Genomic DNA, 22,258 nt, shown 5'->3' on the forward strand with positions numbered 1-22,258 from the left:
CTGGAGTGGGAATAGTAATTTTTACCCCTACGCTATCCAACGCTTTCCCTACTGTTGCACTCTCTGGAGAGGGAATAGTAATTTTTACCCTTACGCTATCCAACGTTTTGTATGATTAATTGTAAAAAAATTAAATGTTTATTTTATTTTTTATATTACTTACATTTTATTTATGTTATTGTTTTATGTTTGTAAATGTATTACTAATTTAGAATATATTTTATTAATTTATTGTTCAGTACATAGATATTATATATTTACTGTATATATTTAATTAATGTATTATTACTATATATGTATTATTTATTAATTTTAAACATTATTAGAAACTTTTAAATATGTATATTTTATTTATTAGTGTTATATACTTAATTTTACATTTATATATTAAAAGAAAAAAAATCGATATTTTTAACATCAATATTTTTTACATCTATATTATTTTTTCGATATTTTTGTACTTACCATGTTGTAGATAGGATGTCGATATTTTTGCCTTCGATATTGTTGACTCGATATTCTTGTAGGTCGATATTTATGAGGTCGAAATTCTGTCAGTGATCCAGCAATGACATCTTATGCCTCTATCAATTTGGTTTCGGCAAGGTCCTGGGTACCGAATGCAGTGCTTGAATCTAAATCTGATAATTGGCAAATACACCATGGCCAAGCGCTGTCCACTGTACGTGGCTTTTATGGACCTGTCAACCGCCTTTGACTGTGTCAACAGGATCAAACATTGCATGATTGTGCCAGATCTGGGGGTGGCGTTAGAGCTAGTTCACTTTTATATTCCTTTTATGAGAATCTGGTTGGTAGGGTTTGGTTTGGCAAAACTGGGGGAATATATTCCTCATTCCCACTTGTCGGGGGTGGGGGGTGCGCCAGGGGTGTACTGCCCTTTGTGATCTGTATTAACAACTTGGGTTCTACTATGGTCATAATTACTGGCATCATCCCTAAAATTAAGACCACGTTCCTTCCTGCGTTACTCTACACAGACGATGCAGTTCTAATGGCACGGACCCCAGGGTCCCTTTCTCAACTTGTAGACAAATTACACAAGTCGCACATTATGGCCGGTGGACCAGGGAAGATGTCCCTAGCTAGGATAAAGGTGAAGGGAATCCTCTGGTGGTATAAATGACTTCAACAATTTAGGTGTTACTTTTAGCAGCACAGGTGCTTGGCATGCCCAGATCAGAGGTGCACGCCTAGAGTTCGGTAGAGCAGCTGAAGCAGCTTTAGATGTAGCCTTGGGGGAGGGAAGGCGAACCGTCTCCCCAATTCTTAACATCTACAACGCTCACTGTGTTTGCGCTGCTGGGATCTGGGGGTTTGGCAATAATGACGCCTTGTAGTCCGAAGAAAGACGTGTTTGTAGGCGGATAATGCACTTGCCGCCGTCCAGCTCGAATGTTATCTGCCCACAGAACTCAACTTTCATATATCATTGACCTGGCCAAGTTGGATCCACTTTTACTGTGGATTAGCATCGTTTCCAACCGCGAGGCAACCGTACACAGGAAAATTATCAGGTATTGCCTGAATTTAGATAAAGGTCTTGACATTCCGTGGTGATAAGCAAATATATTAAATGTGTGATGTCCTGAATGTATCAACTCTGTGTGACTCACCGGAAACAGGTAAGGAATCGGGGAATGAAAAGGCCAAATTGCTGTATTTAGATCCCAGCCACTCCCAGAGATTTGCAAGTGAAATGAAAGAAAACACTGTCAGCTCGTATCTTGATTTTCATGAATTTGAAACTAATGTTCTCTATCTCACTTTACTTTATGTCACGGCGGGAAAGGTGTCTCCTTTTCGGTCTCAGGGCTGGCACTGTGGTAGGGCTTTTGAGTTTCCCAGGGTTAGGCACACAGGTGCCGCTTTCAAGAACAGTTTGCCCCTGTGATGATTCTTCAGAACACACCCTGAGGCATTTTATGTTTTTGTTGTACCTTTTTTAGATAATATTTTAAAGCTGTTTTAAAACCGCTTTAAAACATACTAGGATTTTAGTGCAAGGATGCACTGTTTCATCTCCTCCTGTTAAATAACTACAAAGCGTGTCACGGGGTTTTCGACTTTTTAAAAGCTGCTGGTAGATTGAGGTTTATGAGATCCATAGAGGGTCAATAGCTTGCACTATCTCGTTTTGGAGTATCTATGTATTGGCTGCAAGATTTGTATTGTCATGGGTCTCTTGCAGGGTGGGGAGGGCTGCTGCTATTTCATATATTTATTTTTATGCATTTTTGTTCTCAGGCTTTTATTCTATAGATGTTTATGTTTTATGTGTCTTTAACAGCTATGCATTTGCAGAAAAAGTAATCTTAACTGACTACATGAAGTTTGCAATGCTGCGACAAATAATAACAGGGGAAATCTTCAGACAAATGTACATTTTGCACGGGGAAAGCCTTGCAAACACCTTATTTAACAGAGTTCTGACACTGAAAGCTTTCAGCGAGAAATAGAGGGAAAACTTCACAAAGTGCAATGTTTGTCAACTCGCCCACCGCATGTGAGCATGTTTTGAGACTACTTTGTTCATGGCTGATTATTTTTCTTAAATCGTTTACGACTTTGTTGCTTCCAGCGTGAAATGTTTTTGTGTACATCAGCAGGAAGCTAGCTGGAAAACGAAAGTAAATATAAATCCATACATTTGCTTCACAATCTGGATGTCTCCTAACAATCGGAAGACCTTCCCAAACTCCTCTCCAAGTCTTACCACTCCACATCTTCTTTCTCACACGGATGGTCCTTGCTTGCCCTTGGGTTTCTTGGGCTTGTTGGGCTTGTTTTTCTTCTTCCCACCTGGCTTCTTTGGGGTCCCACCAGGCTTTTTCTTATTGTCCAGTTGCTTCTTGCGTTTCTGGACCCAGGGCAATTCAGGGGGTGCACACAGCTTCTTGTCAGCCTTTGTGATGAACCTGAGTGGAGGCAAAACAACGTAGAATACTTAAGAACTGTAGTTGTACCAGTGGAACAAAAGTGAATTCGGAAAAGTTGGTATTTTCTCTTGTTTAATTGTACTAATTAAAGCGTTTCTTTAAAAAACTGACCAGGTAAATAGATACATACAGAGCTCTCTGTAGTCCCGATGAACAATACAATACAATATTTTATTTGATTCAGACTTCTACTAAGATCAACAAATACATACATATGATCATCCTTATAAAAATATATTCACAAAACTTTTAAAATTCATTATAAAAATAGAACAATAAAAATGCTTTAACATCCACCTGTGCAACATTCTATTGAATAAAAATGTTACGATTATGTGCTCTACTTTAAAACAATTTAAAAAAACGTTTAAAGAATTTAAACAAGTTATGACAAGCTAATTCATTGGCTGGAGAGTTACACAGCATAATTAAGTCATGAGCTAGAGTCGCTTTATGCTTTAATTGGATAGGTTTTATAAATCGAGCCTCTACCATTCTCGGGTTTGGACAAATTAGTAAAACATGAAATAAATCTTGTCGTCCCCCTTTACACAATTCCCACATGCCTTTATTGTTATTTATACCGCCCCAGCTGGCTAGGTATGTTGCTAATGGGCGTATTCCCATGCGTAAAAGAATACAACGTCTTACCTCCTGTTCTAATGGAAATTGTAAATAGGGCGCATGGATTTTAAAATCGATGCCTTCAGCGAACGCTTCATACTGCTTTAGCTGAATGCAATATTCTTTGTAATTTCGTAAATGTCCAAGATGAAACTGAGCTAACATTGGCAAAGCCAATGGGGCTGGTTGTAATATGCTAATGCATGTAAATACAGGTATTCCTAATCACTTCACAGGATAGTCGCAAGCAGAAGGCAGCAGGGGAAATCTTTGGTGTCCCACCCCTTTTAACATCTGTATACATAATGGAAAGCAGGCCTGGCCTGTTACTTTGTGAATCGGCTGAACGCAGTTCAACTGCCCGGTGGTGCCAAATATTGTGTTTTCCCTTTTCCCAGCATATAAATGCCCTTAATTAGACATGCCTTTCTATTACTGTGCATATTCTACTGTTCTTTACAGAGGCATAGGCCTGTAGCCCTTTTGGAATATTTCTTTTCCCTTACATTAATAATTGTTGAAAAAATTGGGAAAGGACCCATGAGCAGTCAAATATTTTAGAGAAAACTGTGGGGCGTGTGGTGAAGGCCTGCAGGCAAACCTTGGGTTAAGAGTCCTGTCTTCAAGCCCTGTAGTGGACAGTAGGCCACTTTATAGGCCATACATGGCCTTTTCTTAACCCCTCCCACGCTCATGACGAGCTGAGCTCGTCATGAGCACCGGGGCGCTGTGCACGCCCTCCCTCCCCCCAGCACAGCAGGGGAATCGGGCCAGCAGCGAAGGGGTTAAAAGAAGGCCTCTGCCATCAAAAACTTGATATTCTTCCCATGATCTTAAGGTGGGAGAAGCTGTCATCTGCCCTGATCTACCTTCTGCCACAGAAATGCTAGAAAAATACTATTACTATAAGAGTAATGTTTTGGTCTCTCGTAATGGACAGCTTTTTGCTGTCTGTAGGCATAAGCCTCTTGTCGACCATACCAGAAACGAATGGTTGTTTTAGATCCTGTCCATTGCTTATGATTGGTCGGCTTTATTGCCAGTCTATTTGCTTGCTTCTTACTCAATCACTTGATTTCTGCTTCTTGTGTTTGTACCTCCCTTGGAGCACGGCTTCCTTACCATCCTCTTGACTGGTTGACATGTATCCATCAACTGCTCACATTTAGGGCACTAGTTTGTTTTGTTTAAGGGATGCATCAGAGTGAGAGTGTTGCCTCGTTCTCAGTCTCTCATGTGCTGCTCTCGCTGAATGACCACCCCTAACTCTAGTGCCCACATGCATCAAACTCCCGTTTTGCGTTTCCAATTTTGCGATTTTTACCGAATCGCAAATATGGATTCGCAAAACGGGATGCATCATAGAAAGTGCTTAATATTTCCGATTCGGTAAAAATCGCAATTTTTACCGAATCGCAAATATTATGCGAATTCAAAATTGCGAATTCCCTCTTCCCATTGATTCCTATGGGCCAAAAGGCCCATAGGAATCAATGGAAATTGCGAATTCGCAATTTTGAATTCGCAAATGTTGATGCATTCTACGGGTGCAGGGGGGGGAGTCCAAAGGACCCCCCCCTGCACCCCTGAAATGTATTTTTCAATGGATGTTTCACACACACATGTACTAAGGACGTGTGTCTGTAACATGACATTGTTTAAAATGTAAATTAGAACATTTTAAACATTTTTCGCAATTTACCACGAGGTTCAACCTCGTGGTAATTTGCACTTGCAAACTTTGTATTCGCAATTTGATTAAAGAATGATGCATTGCATTTAAGGAATCGCAAATTTGCGATTCCTTAAATGAAATCGCATTCTCGAAAGTCGCAAAATTAGCGATTTTCATCACAAAATAATGATGCATCTGAAAAAGCATTTTTGGAATCGCAAACGGACGATTTTAAGGAATTGTACCGTTTGCGACTCCAAAAATGCTTGATGCATGTGGGCATAGATGTTGCTCCTCCTCTCCCAAATAGCTCCCTGCCTTGTGTGCTACTTCAACAGGTATTGCAGTCCCCACCCCATGCACTCTGTGTTGTTCTCTCCTCCACTACCTGATTTTTAGGTCTCGCCTGCCCAGCACGCATGGCCTGCATAGGTGGGTCTTTAGCCGTCAATCTGTAAATTTCATCCACATTGCAGGAGCGAGCAGGGGTGCGCCACAAGCACGAGTGTGTGCTTGAAATTGAGCAGACTGCGCGCGCACACATGCCTCCTACTCCCCCTCTCTCACGCACATTCCTTGTTTACTTTTTCGCTGTGCTTATTTAATATAATAACTGATGCTTTGTCCAATACATGCCAGCAGAGTGTGCTGTTTGATAGCTGGTGGCTCAACCTCAGTTTATCCCAAGAGGCCTACTTGGGACAGTGTGTAAATCAAACGGTCTTGTTAAAAAATACAGCATTGTCCTAATTCATCAGTGCAAACCTCAGTTTTTCCCAAGAGGCCTACTAGGGACAGTGTGTAAATCAAACGGTCTTGTTTCTTTGTGTTTGCCACTTCCTAAAAGCCACTCGTTTCGGATACATAGCAAAAAAACTTTGCACAAATAACTAATAACCCACCTGCATCAGTCTTTCGAGGTTAATGTAGCGTGGAATGGAGCAAATGGTATTTACATCTGTAGAATCAAGAAACGTAACTGTTTTCATCGCCATTTTTTGCTGACAATTTATTAAGTGGATAAAGTTAACTTCTTTCACTTTTCAAATGTTGTAATGTCTCACTGACTGACAGACTCACTCTCACTGACTGACAGACTCACTCTCACTCTCTCACTGACAGACTCTCTCACTTACAGACTCACTCACTCTCACTGACTGACAGACTCACTCTCACTGACTGACTGACCCACTCTCACTGACTGACAGACTCATTCTCACTGAATGACAGACTCACTCACTCTCACTGACAGACTCACTCTCACTCTCTCACTGACAAACTCACTCACTCTCACTGACTGACAGACTCACTCTCACTGACTGACAGACTCTCCCACGCTCTCTCACTGACTGACTGTCTCACTCTCACTGACTGACTGGCTCACTCCCTGACTGACAGACTCACTCTCACTGAATGATAGACTCTCTCACTCTCACTGCCTGACAGACTCACTCTCACTCTCACTGACTGACAGACTCACTCTCACTGACTGACAGACTCACTCTCACTCTCACTGACTGACAGACTCACTCTCAATGACTGACAGACTCACTCTCTCACTCTCACTCTCACTGACAGACTCACTTTCACTGACAGACTTACTCTCACTGACAGACTCACTCTCACACTGACAGACTCTCTCACTGACAGACTCTCCCACACTCTCTCACTGACTGACAGACTCTCACTGACAGACTCTAACTGACTGACAGACTCTCACTGACTGACAGACTCTCACTGACTGACAGACTCTCACTGACAGACATACTCTCACTGACAGACAGACTAACTGACTGACAGACTCTCACCGACACTCTCACTGACAGACTCTTTCACTGACAGACTCTCCCTCTCTCTCACTGACAGACTGACTGACTCACTCTCACTGACTCACTCTCACTGACAGACTCTCACAGACTCTCACTGACAGACTCTCACAGACCTCCACTGACAGACTCTGGCAGACTTTCACTGACAGACTCACTCTCACTGACAGACTCTCCCACTCTCTCTCACTGACTGACTGACTAATTCTCACTGACAGACTCTCACTGACTCATTCTCACTGACAGACTCTCACTGACTCACTCTCACTGACTGACTCACTCACTCACTCTCACTGAATGATTGACTCTTTCTCACTGACTGACTCTCTCTCACTGACTCTCTCTCAATGACTGACTCTCTGTCACTGACTGACTGACTCTCGCTAAAAGACTGACTGACTCTTGCTAAAAGATTGACTCACTCTCACTGACTAACTATCTCACTGACTCACTCTCTTTCACTCATTGACTAACTGACTCACCCGCTCACTCTCATTCACTCTCAGTGACTGACTCTCGCTGACTGACTCTCTCACTCTCACTGACTGACTGACTCTCTCACTCTTACTGACTGACTCTCTCACTGACTCTCACTCTCTCACTGACTGACTGACTCTCACTCTCTCTCTCACTGACTGAATGACTCTCTTACTCTCACTGACTGACTGACTCTTTCACTGAATGACTTTCTCTCTCTCACTGACTGACTCTCTCACTCACTCTCACTAGTTGACTGACTGACTGACTGAACTTCACCATCCTGTTATTTATGCCCCTCCATAACAAAAAAAACACAACAAGCAACCATTGGGACAGGCAGATACAAATTGCCAGCATTGAAAGGACAAAAAAAAAAACCTGAAGACATTTTTAATACTTTTTTAATATGGTCGTTCAGTTGTAGATAATGCTTTTTGGTCATATCTAGGGTAACAAAAATGCTTCTGACACTTCTTTATTATAACTTTTCAGCATGCTTCAGACTTCTGTACTGCACAGCTGAAAGACATAGGTAAAGTCAATATCTCTGGCTAAAAACTTACAAGTTCCCAAAGGTGAGACCTATTGGCTATGCCAATGCTTGATTTTTATTCCTGCAACCACCTGCTGCTTCCCTCTCATTCGCTCCGCCCATCCCATCCCCAGTTGTGGCCCCACACCGCGCAGCTCTTAACATAAAATAGTCGATTTTTTGGGAGGGCCCGTCAGCTGCCATTTGCTGCTGGGTTCCTATATACTTTATGAACAGCACTTTCAAACAAATATTTTTTTTATCGATCCAAGAGACGTTTGCCATCTTGGATCAGTAAATAAAAAATAAAAACTCAGTGGAGCACATGTCACATTGCAGGCATGAGTATGCTTGGTGATACACGTGCACATACATAATCATGCACATACATGTGCACCTACAGAATAATGCGCTAGAATCAGTGAAACCATCATTGTGCCTTTTTTCCTAATTTTTTGCCGGTGCTGCATAGCATCAGCAAAAATCATTGACAAAGCAGTAGGTCAAAATGGTTTCCCATACTGGCTTTGCCAGTGCTTTTCTGTTAAGTCAGCTGGGGATGAATGACTTGGGCAGATAATCACTGTATACCAACTTAACATATACAATGTTCCCCTTGAAGGCCATTATAGGCCAAGACTTCCTTGGCCAAACGTGCAAATCGCACCTATTGGAAGAAAACAGATTTATTCACTGTATAATTTCATTAATGGTATGAAAAGTACATTGCTTTATAAAACCGGTGCTCCAGCAAGACGGCACAGAGAAAAGTGCACAGTGACAAATGTGAATGAATGTGCGCTGGTGCTATATAAATGGATGTCATTTAGGGTCGGCAGGGGTCGCAGCTTTGACCCCTGGTATGCCCCTTGTGACCCCAGGCACTGCCTTTGCGACCCCTGGCCTCGAGGTTTCAAAATCAGTGACAGGAGCACAGTGGCAGCTCATCCTTGTGGACATCGGTTGGAGCTGCACTCTCTTTGTTTTCTCTTCGTTGTTTTATTACACTAATAATGAATAATGTTTCATTACTCACTGTTAATGTAATAAAACAAATGGAGCATAATTAATTTGAATACGACCTTCCCCTTGCAGCTGAGGTAAGTGAAAAAAATGCTTTTAAATGCATGTTGTGTGCATGCTTGCAGGTGTGTGCGTTTATGTAGGAGAGTGTGTGAACGTGTGAATGTGTAAGCATGTGTGCTTGAGTGAAACTGAAGGTCAAAGGGCGTGTGATGTCACTTCCGCTATCCCTGGCATTTTGGTGAATTGACGTTCATGTATATATAAGCATTAGTGCCAAACCAGTAAGAATATACTATATACATTATATTAATCAGTGTCCGTCCACTAGTATAGTTTGTTGACGTTTTGACCCCAGGAAAACCATTTGGAAAAGGGTCATCATCTGGACAAAAGTGTGGTTACACCCATTACTCGTGTGTGCACTGTATACCAAGCATTCAACTACACAGTGCAGTAAGGATTAGATCAACTCTAGATGACCAGTAGTGGACAAAAGTACTTACCCCAGTTATTGATGAGACAGGTGTCTTATAGAAGGTATGATCTGTTTTTATTTTTCTCATAGAAATGATTAACTAATTTTTTAAATATATATTGCGTGTGTTTGGTTATTATTTATATATATATATATATATATATATATATATATATATATATATATATATATATATATATATATATATATATATATATATATATTACTATTCTTTAAGTTTTAAAGTTTTGTCAACAAAACAAAATGTATCTCTGACTGACTGAAAGGAAAATAAATAAATAAACATCTCCTCACCCTGCAGTAACCCACTTATCTTTTGTCAGCCTAAAATACATAAGCCAAAAGGCTCACGTACAGAGGGATCTTGCGCTCACCCGCAGAATTAATATATACGTAACTGTATACCTTCCCCCAATGAACTTAGGTCTGAACTTTGAACATCTTCATAAGTAAGATAAACTCCATTTCACTTAAAAGTATATGATTCAATGTTGCTCTAATCTCGTTTGCCCTGGGATGCTGCAAATAAACCATTTCACCCAGACCATAAATCCCCAGTCGATCAATATATATTATAGAGATAAGGTACAAGGAAACTATTAAAGGAGTTTTAGCTTTATGGGTAGAGCTATGGACCTGGGAGCTTGGGCCCTTGGTTCCAATCCCGCCCACAGTGCCTGCCTCAACATTATTGTATTGGGCAAATTACCTAATCTGCCAGCACCTGAAAGCGTGGAAAATATCTGTATAATCTTCAATTGATGCACACTATCTGCCCGTTGCTGGCTCGCTTGGTGCGTGTTATACAAATATCAACCCATACGTACCAACCGTCTAGTTTGTGGTTGCCCCTTTGAGGTGATAAGGATGCCAATGTCAAAAGTGAACTATTCTTGATTTGACAGTCCCCCTCTTACTCTTTTTCTCTCCATCATGATACTTTGCCTCAAATAATTGCCCCATAATGTACACTTGACTTTCCCCAGGAGGAAGTGGACCACCGTCATCTAGTTTCATGGATGGCACTGGGGGCCCTGTCGCCCTTTCCCTACCTGATATCAGTGGTCCCAAAAGTGAACACGTACCAAACATATAACTCTGATCTGTATCACTTAGTATATTACTTTTTGCTATGTATCACTGGAGATAGTGAAGACCGTGCTGTATGTTAAGCATCACATTTATCGTGGGTAACACTGGACTGACTGACTGGCTATTTTTCCTGATAGTAAGTGTGTATTATCTACTAACTAAATTGTTCTTTGCAGTTCATTGACTAGAAAGGGTTACAGTCAATTTATACATGCGGATTAGTTCCTTCAGCACTTTTGGAGACAGCTAGAACGTCAGGCGCCGCTGCCAAACCTTTATCCTGAGGAAGACCACCTTCAATTAATTCAATAAGGGTTGAAACGTCAGCAACTGATTTTCAGACTATGTTGCTAAAGACCATTAATGGGTCACGACCTTGTGCTACTGACTTAACCCCAGTTCTTGAATTTTAAAAATTCACAACTAAAGACATTGTTCTTCACTATACAAGTCATTCACTTCATTGTTTTATGTACGTAATGTACCACTTGAGCACTGCACCACCGCCATTCAGTTTTGCATACCAAGTGCCTTGGACAAAGATGGAATAGTGGTGCTATGCCCATTACAAGCAGAGCGTTGATTCATAATGTAGGCAGGGCAGGGGTCCTTGGGTAAGTCAAAGGGCTTACCAATGGCTACGGTTTGAGAACTCTAATTGGCAAAAGGAAACTGCAGCACCATGGGCATATCTTTCCCTATTGTGCCTCTACTGTTGGCAATTTTCTCAATAAAGAGAGGGAGTCACAAAAATGTAAAAAACTGAAATTGTCCTGTATGACCTATGTGGCAGCAGGATGTTTAACTCCTCTTGATGTATGTGATATCATTTACCTTCAATTTGGAGATAACCCTGAGTGTATGATGAAGGTGTGTGATGAAGATTTGTGGAGGAGAGAACACTGAGTGTGTGTTGGAAATCTGTGAAGGCAGGAACACTGAGGATATACTGAGGATACATGGACGAGAGAAAACTAAGCGTATACTGAATATCTGTGGAAGCGAGAACATTGAGGCTAAACTGAGGATCCGTGGAGGAGAGAACACCGAGCGTACACTGAGGATCCATGGAGGGAAGAACACTGAGGCTATTCTGAGGTTCCGTGGAGGGAAGAACACTGAGGCTAATCTGAGGTTCCATGGAGGAGAGAACACTGAACCTTTACTGAGGATCTGCGGAGGCAAGAACATTGAGGCTATACTGATTACTAATGGATCAGAGAACACTGAGCGTATACTGACGTTCCATGGAGGCGAGAACACTGAGCGTATACGAGGATCAGTGGAGGAGATTTATTTGATTTGTATTGTGATTGGCTTCCTTAGACTGAATTATTTCCTTTGTGCATAGCGTTAATAGAAGGTTGGATTTTGTTTTGTGCATAGCGTTTATTTTACCTTGTGCCCCAATCCAGTTTCGATTTTGGCCTGCAGCCATTTTGTTGTTTGCTGTTGTGCCTCCCTGCCCGGACCTCCACCCCGCTACCGCCTCCCAGCTGCTCCTCCCTCGCCCCTCCCCCCTCCACTACCCACATATGACAGATGCTTTTGCGCGCAGCGGTCGCCCCCAAGCGCGCCGAAGGTGCGCCAAAGGTAAGCTCGTCTACGCCCGTCCGCGCCTGGACCGCGCCCAGCGCCAGACCCCCTGGCCCCCACAAAATCCACTCCGCCCGCATAACGTATGACGCCTCTTCCCTCTCGATTCAGAAAAGGGGGTGGTGATGGACAGAGTATCTGAATTAAGCAGACCACTCCTACCCAGTCCAAAGATCAGGGCTTGATCCATCACCGTTTTTTAGCTCACTGCACCATCCCAGCTCAGAACCTGGCTACATGCAAATTAGTCTGTCCCTGGCCCAGTGCATCATGGGAACAGGGCAGACCAAACTACCAAGCCAATTCTTTTACTGGAAAGGAAACAAGCTTCCGGGGACCAGTTTCTGGCATTACAGCCGTCTTCGGCCCGGCTTGCTTGAATCCTGATGGTGCAGTGAGCAAGGGACTCACATCTGAGCAAACCCTTCCACGCTTGTGGTGGACAAAACGATTCAGTAAAGGGGGTGGTGATGGACAGAGTATCTGAATTAAGCAGACCACTCCTACCCAGTCCAAAGATCAGGGCTTGATCCATCACAGTTTTTTAGCTCACTGCACCATCCCAGCTCAGAACCTGGCTACATGCAAATTAGTTTGTCCCTGGCCCAGTGCATCATGGGAACTGGGCAGACCAAACTACCAAGCCAATTCTTTTACTGGAAAGGAAGCAAGCTTCCGGGGACCGGTTTCTGGCATTACAGCCGTCTTCGGCCCGGCTTGCTTGAATCCTGATGGTGCAGTGAGCAAGGGATGCTCTGTCCATCACCACCCCCTTTTTCTGAATCGTTTTGTCCACCACAAGCGTGGTAGGGTATGCTCAGACATGAGTCCATTGCTCACTGCACCATCAGGATTCAAGCAAGCCGGGCCGAAGACGGCTGTAATGCCAGAAACCGGTCCCCGGAAGCTTGTTTCCTTTCCAGTAAAAGAATTGGCTTGGTAGTTTGGTCTGCCCTGTTCCCATGATGCACTGGGCCAGGGACAGACTAATTTGCATGTAGCCAGGTTCTGAGCTGGGATGGTGCAGTGAGCTAAAAAACGGTGATGGATCAAGCCCTGATCTGTTGACTGGGTACGAGTATTCTGCTTAATTCAGATGCTCTGTCCATCACCACCCCTTTTTTTCTGAATCGTTTTGTCCACCACAAGCGTGGTAGGGTATGCTCAGACATGAGTCCCTTCCTCATTGCACCATCAGGATTCAAGCAAGCCGGGCCGAAGACGGCTGTAATGCCAGAAACCGGTCCCCGGAAGCTTGTTTTCTTTCCAGTAAAAGAATTGGCTTGGTAGTTTGGTCTGCCCTGTTCCCATGATGCACTGGGCCAGGGACAGACTAATTTGCATGTAGCCAGGTTCTGAGCTGGGATGGTGCAGTGAGCTAAAAAACGGTGATGGATCAATCCCTGATCTGTTGACTGGGTACGAGTATTCTGCTTAATTCGGATGCTCTGTCCATCACCACCCCCTTTTTCTGAATCGTTTTGTCCACCACAAGCGTGGTAGGGTATGCTCAGACATGAGTCCCTTCCTCACTGCACCATCAGGATTCAAGAAAGCCGGGCCGAAGACGGCTGTAATGCCAGAAACCGGTCCCCGGAAGCTTGTTTCCTTTCCAGTAAAAGAATTGGCTTGGTAGTTTGGTCTGCCCTGTTCCCATGATGCACTGGGCCAGGGACAGACTAATTTGCATGTAGCCAGGTTCTGAGCTGGGATGGTGCAGTGAGCTAAAAAACGGTGATGGATCAAGCCCTGATCTGTTGACTGGGTACGAGTATTCTGCTTTATTCAGATGCTCTGTCCATCACCACCCCCTTTTTCTGAATCGCCTCTTCCCTCTCAGCACTTAACCCCGGCCGACTCCCAAACTGCTACCAAGCCGCCCCAGGACACACCCATGGACCCTTCACCTGCAATTCCTGCAAGTTCAACTGCATCAGGACCCACACCAAATCCACTAACTCCAAACAGAGCTCAGACAACAACCACCTAAAGTGCATCCTGCTCAACACCCGCTCGGTCCACAGACACTCCATTGAACTTTGGAACCTACTCGACACTACATCGCCGGTCATCGCCTTCCTTACAGAAACCTGGATGAACGCCTCATCAGCGCCCGACATCGCCATTGCTATCCCGGATGGCTACAAGATCATTCGAAAGGACCGCATCAACCAAACTGGAGGAGGCATAGCCATCGTTCACAAGAACACTATCCGCATCACGACCAGCTCCGACGATAACCTCGCTACCGCCGAATACCTTCACTTCCAGATCCACACTGACCCCAAGAACACACTCAGAGGCACCCTCATCTACAGACCTCCAGGACCCCGCACACAAATCAGCGAAGACATCACAGACTTCATCAGCCCACATGCCCTCCCCTCCGAGAACTACATCCTACTGGGAGACCTCAACTTCCACCTGGAAAAGAATAACAACAACAACACCACCACCCTTCTGGACAACCTGGCCAATCTCGGACTCAAACAACTTGTTGACACCCCCACCCACCTTGCCAGGCACACGCTCGACCCAATCTTTACCTCCAGCAAACAAATCTCCTTCGATCACACCACAGCCCTTCATTGGACGGACCACATCTGCGTTCACTTCAACTACAAAAAGACCACGACCCACAACCCCCCACAACCTATTCCCCGAAGAAATTGGAACAAAATCACCACCGCCCAGCTCTCCTCTTCGCTTCACCTAAACCCCCTGCCAAATCATCGGACCCAAACCAAGCAGCCACCAACCTCACTCAATGGATCACCCTCAGCGCCGACGAACTAGCACCCTTGAAAAACCATCAAATCAAGGGAGAAAAAACCCAACCACTGACAACCTGGCCACCTTCAAGAACGCCACCCGCAAACACCACCAACTGATCCGATCCACCAAGAAATCAGCATTCAAACATCGACTCGACAACAACGCCCAAAACAGCAAGGAACTATTCAACATCGTAAAAGAATTTACCAACGCCACCGTCGGCACCAACGACATCACTCCCTCCCAAGACCTCTGCGACTCTTTATCCTCTTTCTTCCACAACAAAATTGCCGACATACATAACAGCTTTGAAAACCAGTCCGAAGAACAGTCCACTCCACCCACCTCCGAACCAAAACAGCACTCTAACAACCTTTGCACCTGGAACCCAATCACTACTGAAGACACCATCCGACTGATGAACTCCATCAACTCAGGATCGCCAACCGACCCATGCCCCCACCACATTTTCCACAAAGCAGACTCCATCATCGCACCCCATCTCCGCGATGTCATCAACTGCTCCTTCAACTCCGCTACCTTCCCGGAAATCTGGAAACATGCCGAACTCAGCGCCCTTCTGAAGAAACCCACAGCAGACCCCTCTGAACTTAAGAACTACCGCCCCATCTCGCTCCTCCCATTTCCTGCCAAAGTCATTGAGAAAGCCGTCAACAATCAGCTCGCCGCCTTCCTTGAATCCAACAAATTCCTCGACACCTCACAGTCCGGCTTCCAAGCCAAACACAGCACCGAAACCGCCCTCATCGCAGCTACAGACGACATCCGAACGCTACTGGACAACGGAGAAACTGCTGCCCTCATCCTACTTGACCTCTCCGCCGCCTTCGACACAGTCTGTCATAGCACCCTCATACAACGCCTCAGCAACATCGGAATACAAGGAAAAGCTCTGGACTGGATCATCTCGTTCCTCGCCGGAAGAACCCAGAGAGTCCGCCTCCCCCCATTCAAATCAGAGGCCACCAAAGTCATCTGTGGCGTACCACAAGGATCATCACTCAGTCCCACCCTCTTCAACGTTTACATGAGTCCCCTCGCATCCATCGCGCGACAACACAACCTCAACATCATCTCCTACGCTGACGACACCCAGCTGATCCTCTCCCTCACCAAAGACCCAAACACCGCCAAAACCAATCTACACGAAGTAATGAAAGAAGTAGCGGTATGGATGAAGAACAGCCGTTTAAAACTAAACTCGGACAAAACGGAAGTCCTCATCTTAGGATCATCCCCCTCTGCCTGGGACGACTCATGGTGGCCACCGGCCCTGGGTACAGCACCCATACCTACAGATCACGCATGCAACCTGGGCTTCATCCTGGACTCCTCCCTCTCGATGACCAGACAACTCAACGCCGTCTCATCTTCATGCTTCAACATCCTACGCATGCTCAAAAAAATCTTCCGTTGGATTCCCACCGAAACAAGAAAAACGGTCACCCACGCGCTGGTCACCAGCCGACTGGATTACGGAAATACCCTTTACGTCGGAACCACAGCCAAACTACAGAATAAACTCCAACGCATCCAAAACGCCTCAGCCAGACTCATAATGGACATCCCCCGTCAAGCTCACATTTCCGGTCACCTGAAAGACCTCCACTGGCTCCCCGTCAACAAGAGAATAACGTTCCGTCTCCTCACCCATGCACACAAGGCCCTCTACGACCTAGGACCCGAATGCCTCAACACTCGACTGTCCTTCTACACACCCACCCGCCAACTACGATCATCCAATCAAGCCCTCGCCGCAATTCCGCGCATCCATAGATCCACCATGGGAGGAAGATCCTTCTCCTACTTAGCGGCCAAAACCTGGAATTCTCTCCCCACTCACCTCCGCCTTACACAGAACCACTTCTCCTTCAGAAAGCAGCTAAAAACCTGGCTATTCGATAAGTAAAGCACCCTCCCTCCCTCAAGCACCTTGAGACCCTCTGGGTGAGTAGTGCGCTATACAAATTTCTGAACTTGAACTTGAACTTGAGAGAACATTGAGCGTATGTTGAGGATCCATGGAGGAGAGAATACTGAGCGTATGCTGAGGATCCATGGAGGAGAAAACACTGAGCGTATGCTGAGGATCTATTGAGGAGAGAACATTGAGTGTATGCTGAGGATCCATATAGGAGAGAACATTGAGCATATGCTGAAGATCCATGCAGGAGAGAACACATGAGCGAATGCTGAGGATCAATGGAGGAGAGAACATTGAGCGTATGCTGAGGATCCATTGAGGAGAGAACACTGAGTGTATGTTGAGGATCCATGGAGGAGAGAACACTGAGGGTATGCTGAGGATCTATTGAGGAGAGAACATTTGAGTGTATGCTGAGGATCCATGGAGGAGAGAACATTGAGCGTATGCTGAAGATCCATGCAGGAGAGAACACATGAGCGAATTCTAAGGATCAATGGAGGATAGAACATTTTGCGTATGCTGAGGATCCATGGAGGAGAGAACACTGAGCGTATGCTGAGGATCCATGGAGGAGAGAACACTGAGTGTATGTTGAGGATCCATGGAGGAGAGAACATTGAGCGTATGTTGAGGTTCCATGGAGGAGAGAACACTGAGTGTATGCTGAGGATCCATGGAGGAGAGAACATTGAGCGTATGCTGAGGATTCATGGAGGAGAGAACACTGAGCGTATGCTGAGGATCCATGGAGGAGAAAACACTGAGTGTATGCTGGGGATCCATGGAGGACAGAACACTGAGCGTATGCTGAGGATCCATGGAGGAGAGAACACTGAGCGTATGCTGTGGATCCATGCAGGAGAGAACATTGAGCATTTGCTGAGGATCCATGGAGGAGAGAACATTGAGCGTATGCTGAGGATCCATGGAGGAGAGAACACTGAGCGTATGCTGAGGATCCATGGAGGAGAGAACATTGAGCGTATGTTGAGGATCCATGGAGGAGAGAACACTGAGGCTATACTGAGGACTCATGGAGGAGAGAGCACTGAGCGTATGGTGAGGATCCATGGAGGAGAGAACACTGAGTGTATGTTGAGGATCCATGGAGGAGAGAACACTGAGGCTATACTGAGGACTCATGGAGGAGAGAACACTGAGCGTATGCTGAGGATCCATGGAGGAGAGAACATTGAGCGTATGCTGAGGATCCATGGAGGAGAGAACATTGAGCGTATGCTGAGGATCCATGGAGTAGAGAACACTAAGCGTACACTGAGGATTCATGGAGGAGAGAACACTGAGCGTATGCTGAGGATCCATGGAGGAGAGAACATTGAGCGTATGCTGAGGATCCATGGAGGAGAGAACATTGAGCGTATGCTGAGGATCCATGGAGTAGAGAACATTGAGCGTACGCTGAGGATTCATGGAGGAGAGAACACTGAGCGTATGCTGAGAATCCATGGAGGAGAGAACACTGAGTGTATGCTGGGGATCCATGGAGGACAGAACACTGAGCGTATGCTGGGGATCCATGCAGGAGAGAACACATGAGCGAATTCTAAGGATCAATGGAGGATAGAACATTTTGCGTATGCTGAGGATCCATGGAGGAGAGAACACTGAGCGTATGCTGAGGATCCATGGAGGAGAGAACACTGAGTGTATGTTGAGGATCCATGGAGGAGAGAACATTGAGCGTATGTTGAGGTTCCATGGAGGAGAGAACACTGAGTGTATGCTGAGGATCCATGGAGGAGAGAACATTGAGCGTATGCTGAGGATTCATGGAGGAGAGAACACTGAGCGTATGCTGAGGATCCATGGAGGAGAAAACACTGAGTGTATGCTGGGGATCCATGGAGGACAGAACACTGAGCGTATGCTGAGGATCCATGGAGGAGAGAACACTGAGCGTATGCTGTGGATCCATGCAGGAGAGAACATTGAGCGTTTGCTGAGGATCCATGGAGGAGAGAACATTGAGCGTATGCTGAGGATCCATGGAGGAGAGAACACTGAGCGTATGCTGAGGATCCATGGAGGAGAGAACATTGAGCGTATGTTGAGGATCCATGGAGGAGAGAACACTGAGGCTATACTGAGGACTCATGGAGGAGAGAGCACTGAGCGTATGGTGAGGATCCATGGAGGAGAGAACACTGAGTGTATGTTGAGGATCCATGGAGGAGAGAACACTGAGGCTATACTGAGGACTCATGGAGGAGAGAACACTGAGCGTATGCTGAGGATCCATGGAGGAGAGAACATTGAGCGTATGCTGAGGATCCATGGAGGAGAGAACATTGAGCGTATGCTGAGGATCCATGGAGTAGAGAACACTAAGCGTACACTGAGGATTCATGGAGGAGAGAACACTGAGCGTATGCTGAGGATCCATGGAGGAGAGAACATTGAGCGTATGCTGAGGATCCATGGAGGAGAGAACATTGAGCGTATGCTGAGGATCCATGGAGTAGAGAACATTGAGCGTACGCTGAGGATTCATGGAGGAGAGAACACTGAGCGTATGCTGAGAATCCATGGAGGAGAGAACACTGAGTGTATGCTGGGGATCCATGGAGGACAGAACACTGAGCGTATGCTGGGGATCCATGCAGGAGAGAACATTGAGCGTATACTGAGGATCAATTGAGGAGAGAACACTGAGCGTATGCTGAGGATCCATGGAGGAGAGAACACTGAGCGTATGCTGAGGATCCATGGAGGAGAGAACATTGAGTGTATGCTGAGGAACCATGGAGGAGAGAACACTGAGCGGATGCTTAGGATCCATGGAGGAGAGAACACTGAGGGTATACTGAGGATCCATTGAGGAGAGAATACTGAGGCTATACTAAGTATCCTTGGAGGTGAGAACACTGAGTGCATGTTGAGATCTGTGGAGGAGAAAACACTGAGCTTATGCTGAAGATGCATGCTACTCTTTTCCATTTCGAGCCGAATCTGCATCTCCGTTCGATGTGTGGATACAGATGCCAATTCTTGTCAATGTTTATAATGTGACATCGACCCAGGAGGAGACAATAAAGTGAAGGGGCTTACCTCTCTGGTTTGTCAGTGAAGGGGGTTTAAATAGCATGGTGTGACGTGTTGGTTATCTCTGGGGGGTAGAGTAGTGGATGTGGTTCTGAAGGAGGAGAAGTCGGAGATCGGGGATAGAGGATCTAGTTCTTATTTTAGGTAGTTGAAGGAAGCTTAGTAGACATAGAGGAGATCTGGGCAACAGGGTTAACACAGCAGGAGAGAGCGGGGTCTTGTGGGGAGCTAGGAGATGAAGTGGTGGCTTAGCGTCTCCTGGCAAAGAGAGTTGGTGGAACTCTTCAAGGATGCAGAAATTGTCCTGACATGGGATGTGTGTTTGGTGTGGTTCTGAGAACAATTTTCCAGAGGGGAGCGGTGACACAGTCAGGGTAGGGGGGGTTATGAGTAGATAGAAGATGTAATTTTTTTAGATGTATGGAGTGTCAAGAATCAGAGATCAGAATGAGTAAGGTTAAAAAGGCTGTCCTGAATTGCAATCCTCCTCTGGAAAGCGTGTAGACAGTCTGAGCTTGTAGAGTTTGTGATAAAATAGCTCTACATATCCGGCGACAGGCAGGTGACAATGGTGTCACAAATAGTCAAAGGGCAAGGAAACTGGAGGTATAGCTACTTAACTGTCATTCACTACATGCAGAAGGTCACATTCTCATGGCTATGTCAGCACTTACACGACCGCTGGGATCAGGCAGCCTTGGTCTGGGTTCTGGTTCTCGTAGCGCTGCAGGATCTTCAGCTGGATGGGGTGGTTGCTGGTTTTCAGGCAGCAGTCCATGGCGATGTTATCGTTGCCTGGAGTGAGAGAGGAAGAAAGATGAGGGAGAAGGTCTGCAGCATAGCAAAGGTTTACAATTCAGTGCTGGTGCTCCTCTTTCTAAGGATCTGTATTGGTTTTCTAATGGGAGGAGGCATATACAAGTTACATGGCTTCCTCAGGATCACGCCTGATGGAAGCACCAAGCCATGAGAAGGACATTGAGAACTAGGACCATAATAGCTCCATGTGGATAATTTTAGATGACATTAATCTCTCTGTAGGTGATTTTGGAAGGCTGCATAATTATCCAATTTAGTGAACTGGGATTGGCTATATATGTGGAATAGATGCATTTTATATTACCTGCAATTATCACCAATGTTATATCCTACTCTTCATGTCTTTGCATTGTTGGATAACCTAATTACATTGGCTTAGTTTGCCCCCCAACAGCCTGAAGAAGCTTTCTTTTAAGCAAAACATGCAGGCTGTGGGACCAAGACAACTTGGAGCATGTCTCACTATAACATATTCACATGTCTATAGATCTATGCAATAGGAAGTCCAATGCAATAATCAGGAATATGAATAGTGGACCTGACTCCCTATAAAATTGATGTCAGTATGTACAGAAGATGCCTTTAGATACTCATATGTGTTACCATGAATTTTAATTATACATTTGTTCAAGTGAAAGAAATTATTTCTTTATATATGTATAGTTCTGTGTGTATATTCAAACCATTGTAATTAAATAACTCCCCAAGAATATGAGGTTTAATTATTTGACCAAAATATCAAGTGGATTCCTGATAATTTTGGGTAGGGGCAACACAGGGTCACACAGAACTGTATAAATCCAATTAAATGTTTGCCTGCCCATGACAAGAATTCAGATTATTAGTTGTTAATAGTAATAGTTTTAATTTTTTTTAACTATTTAATTGTGTTTTATTATTTTATAGTTTAATTTAGGTGTGTGTTGTGGATATTATTAGTGTTGAAGCAAGTGTACTCAATGAATGTTTTTTTTTATTAATTTTTTTTAAGTGATTATTAACTATATTAATTATGGAAATACAGTTAATTAAAAATGTTGAAGTGTTTTGTTAATGGTGTGGTGTTATAGGGTAGGAAATAATACAATAATGCATTTATGTTTCAATGAATTTGTTTGTTAATATTTGCTACTTTTAAATTATTGTTCATAAATGAATTTATGAATATTTGTATATATTATTTGTAGGTTTTTGCTTATTGTAATTAATATTATATGTGTTCTTTTTATATGTTTAATATATTTAATTTTAGATTTTTAAAATATTGTTTATATTTTTTTATGATTTTTCAAATGTAATATTTTTTGTTAGTGTTATTAGTAATTTTTATTTCTAGGCTATCCAAG

General features: G+C 44.4%; 1 protein-coding gene across 1 annotated transcript in view; it reads right to left on the bottom strand.

Annotated features, from left to right (window-relative positions):
* LOC147726155 (C-C motif chemokine 21-like) overlaps positions 1-22,258 on the bottom strand; it is a 57,830-nt gene that overhangs the window by 6,000 nt on the left and 29,572 nt on the right. Inside the window, exons 2-3 of the mRNA XM_086960260.1 lie at positions 20,768-20,888; positions 2,738-2,939 (exon numbers count right to left, since the gene is read on the bottom strand). Of these exons, the coding sequence (XP_086816386.1) occupies positions 2,756-2,939; positions 20,768-20,888 (305 nt within the window). The 3' untranslated portion in view covers positions 2,738-2,755. The remainder of the gene's footprint in view (positions 1-2,737; positions 2,940-20,767; positions 20,889-22,258) is intronic.

The sequence above is a fragment of the Lissotriton vulgaris genome, chromosome 3_1 (genome assembly GCF_964263255.1).
Source record: "Lissotriton vulgaris chromosome 3_1, aLisVul1.2, whole genome shotgun sequence".
Lineage (NCBI taxonomy): Eukaryota > Metazoa > Chordata > Amphibia > Caudata > Salamandridae > Lissotriton > Lissotriton vulgaris.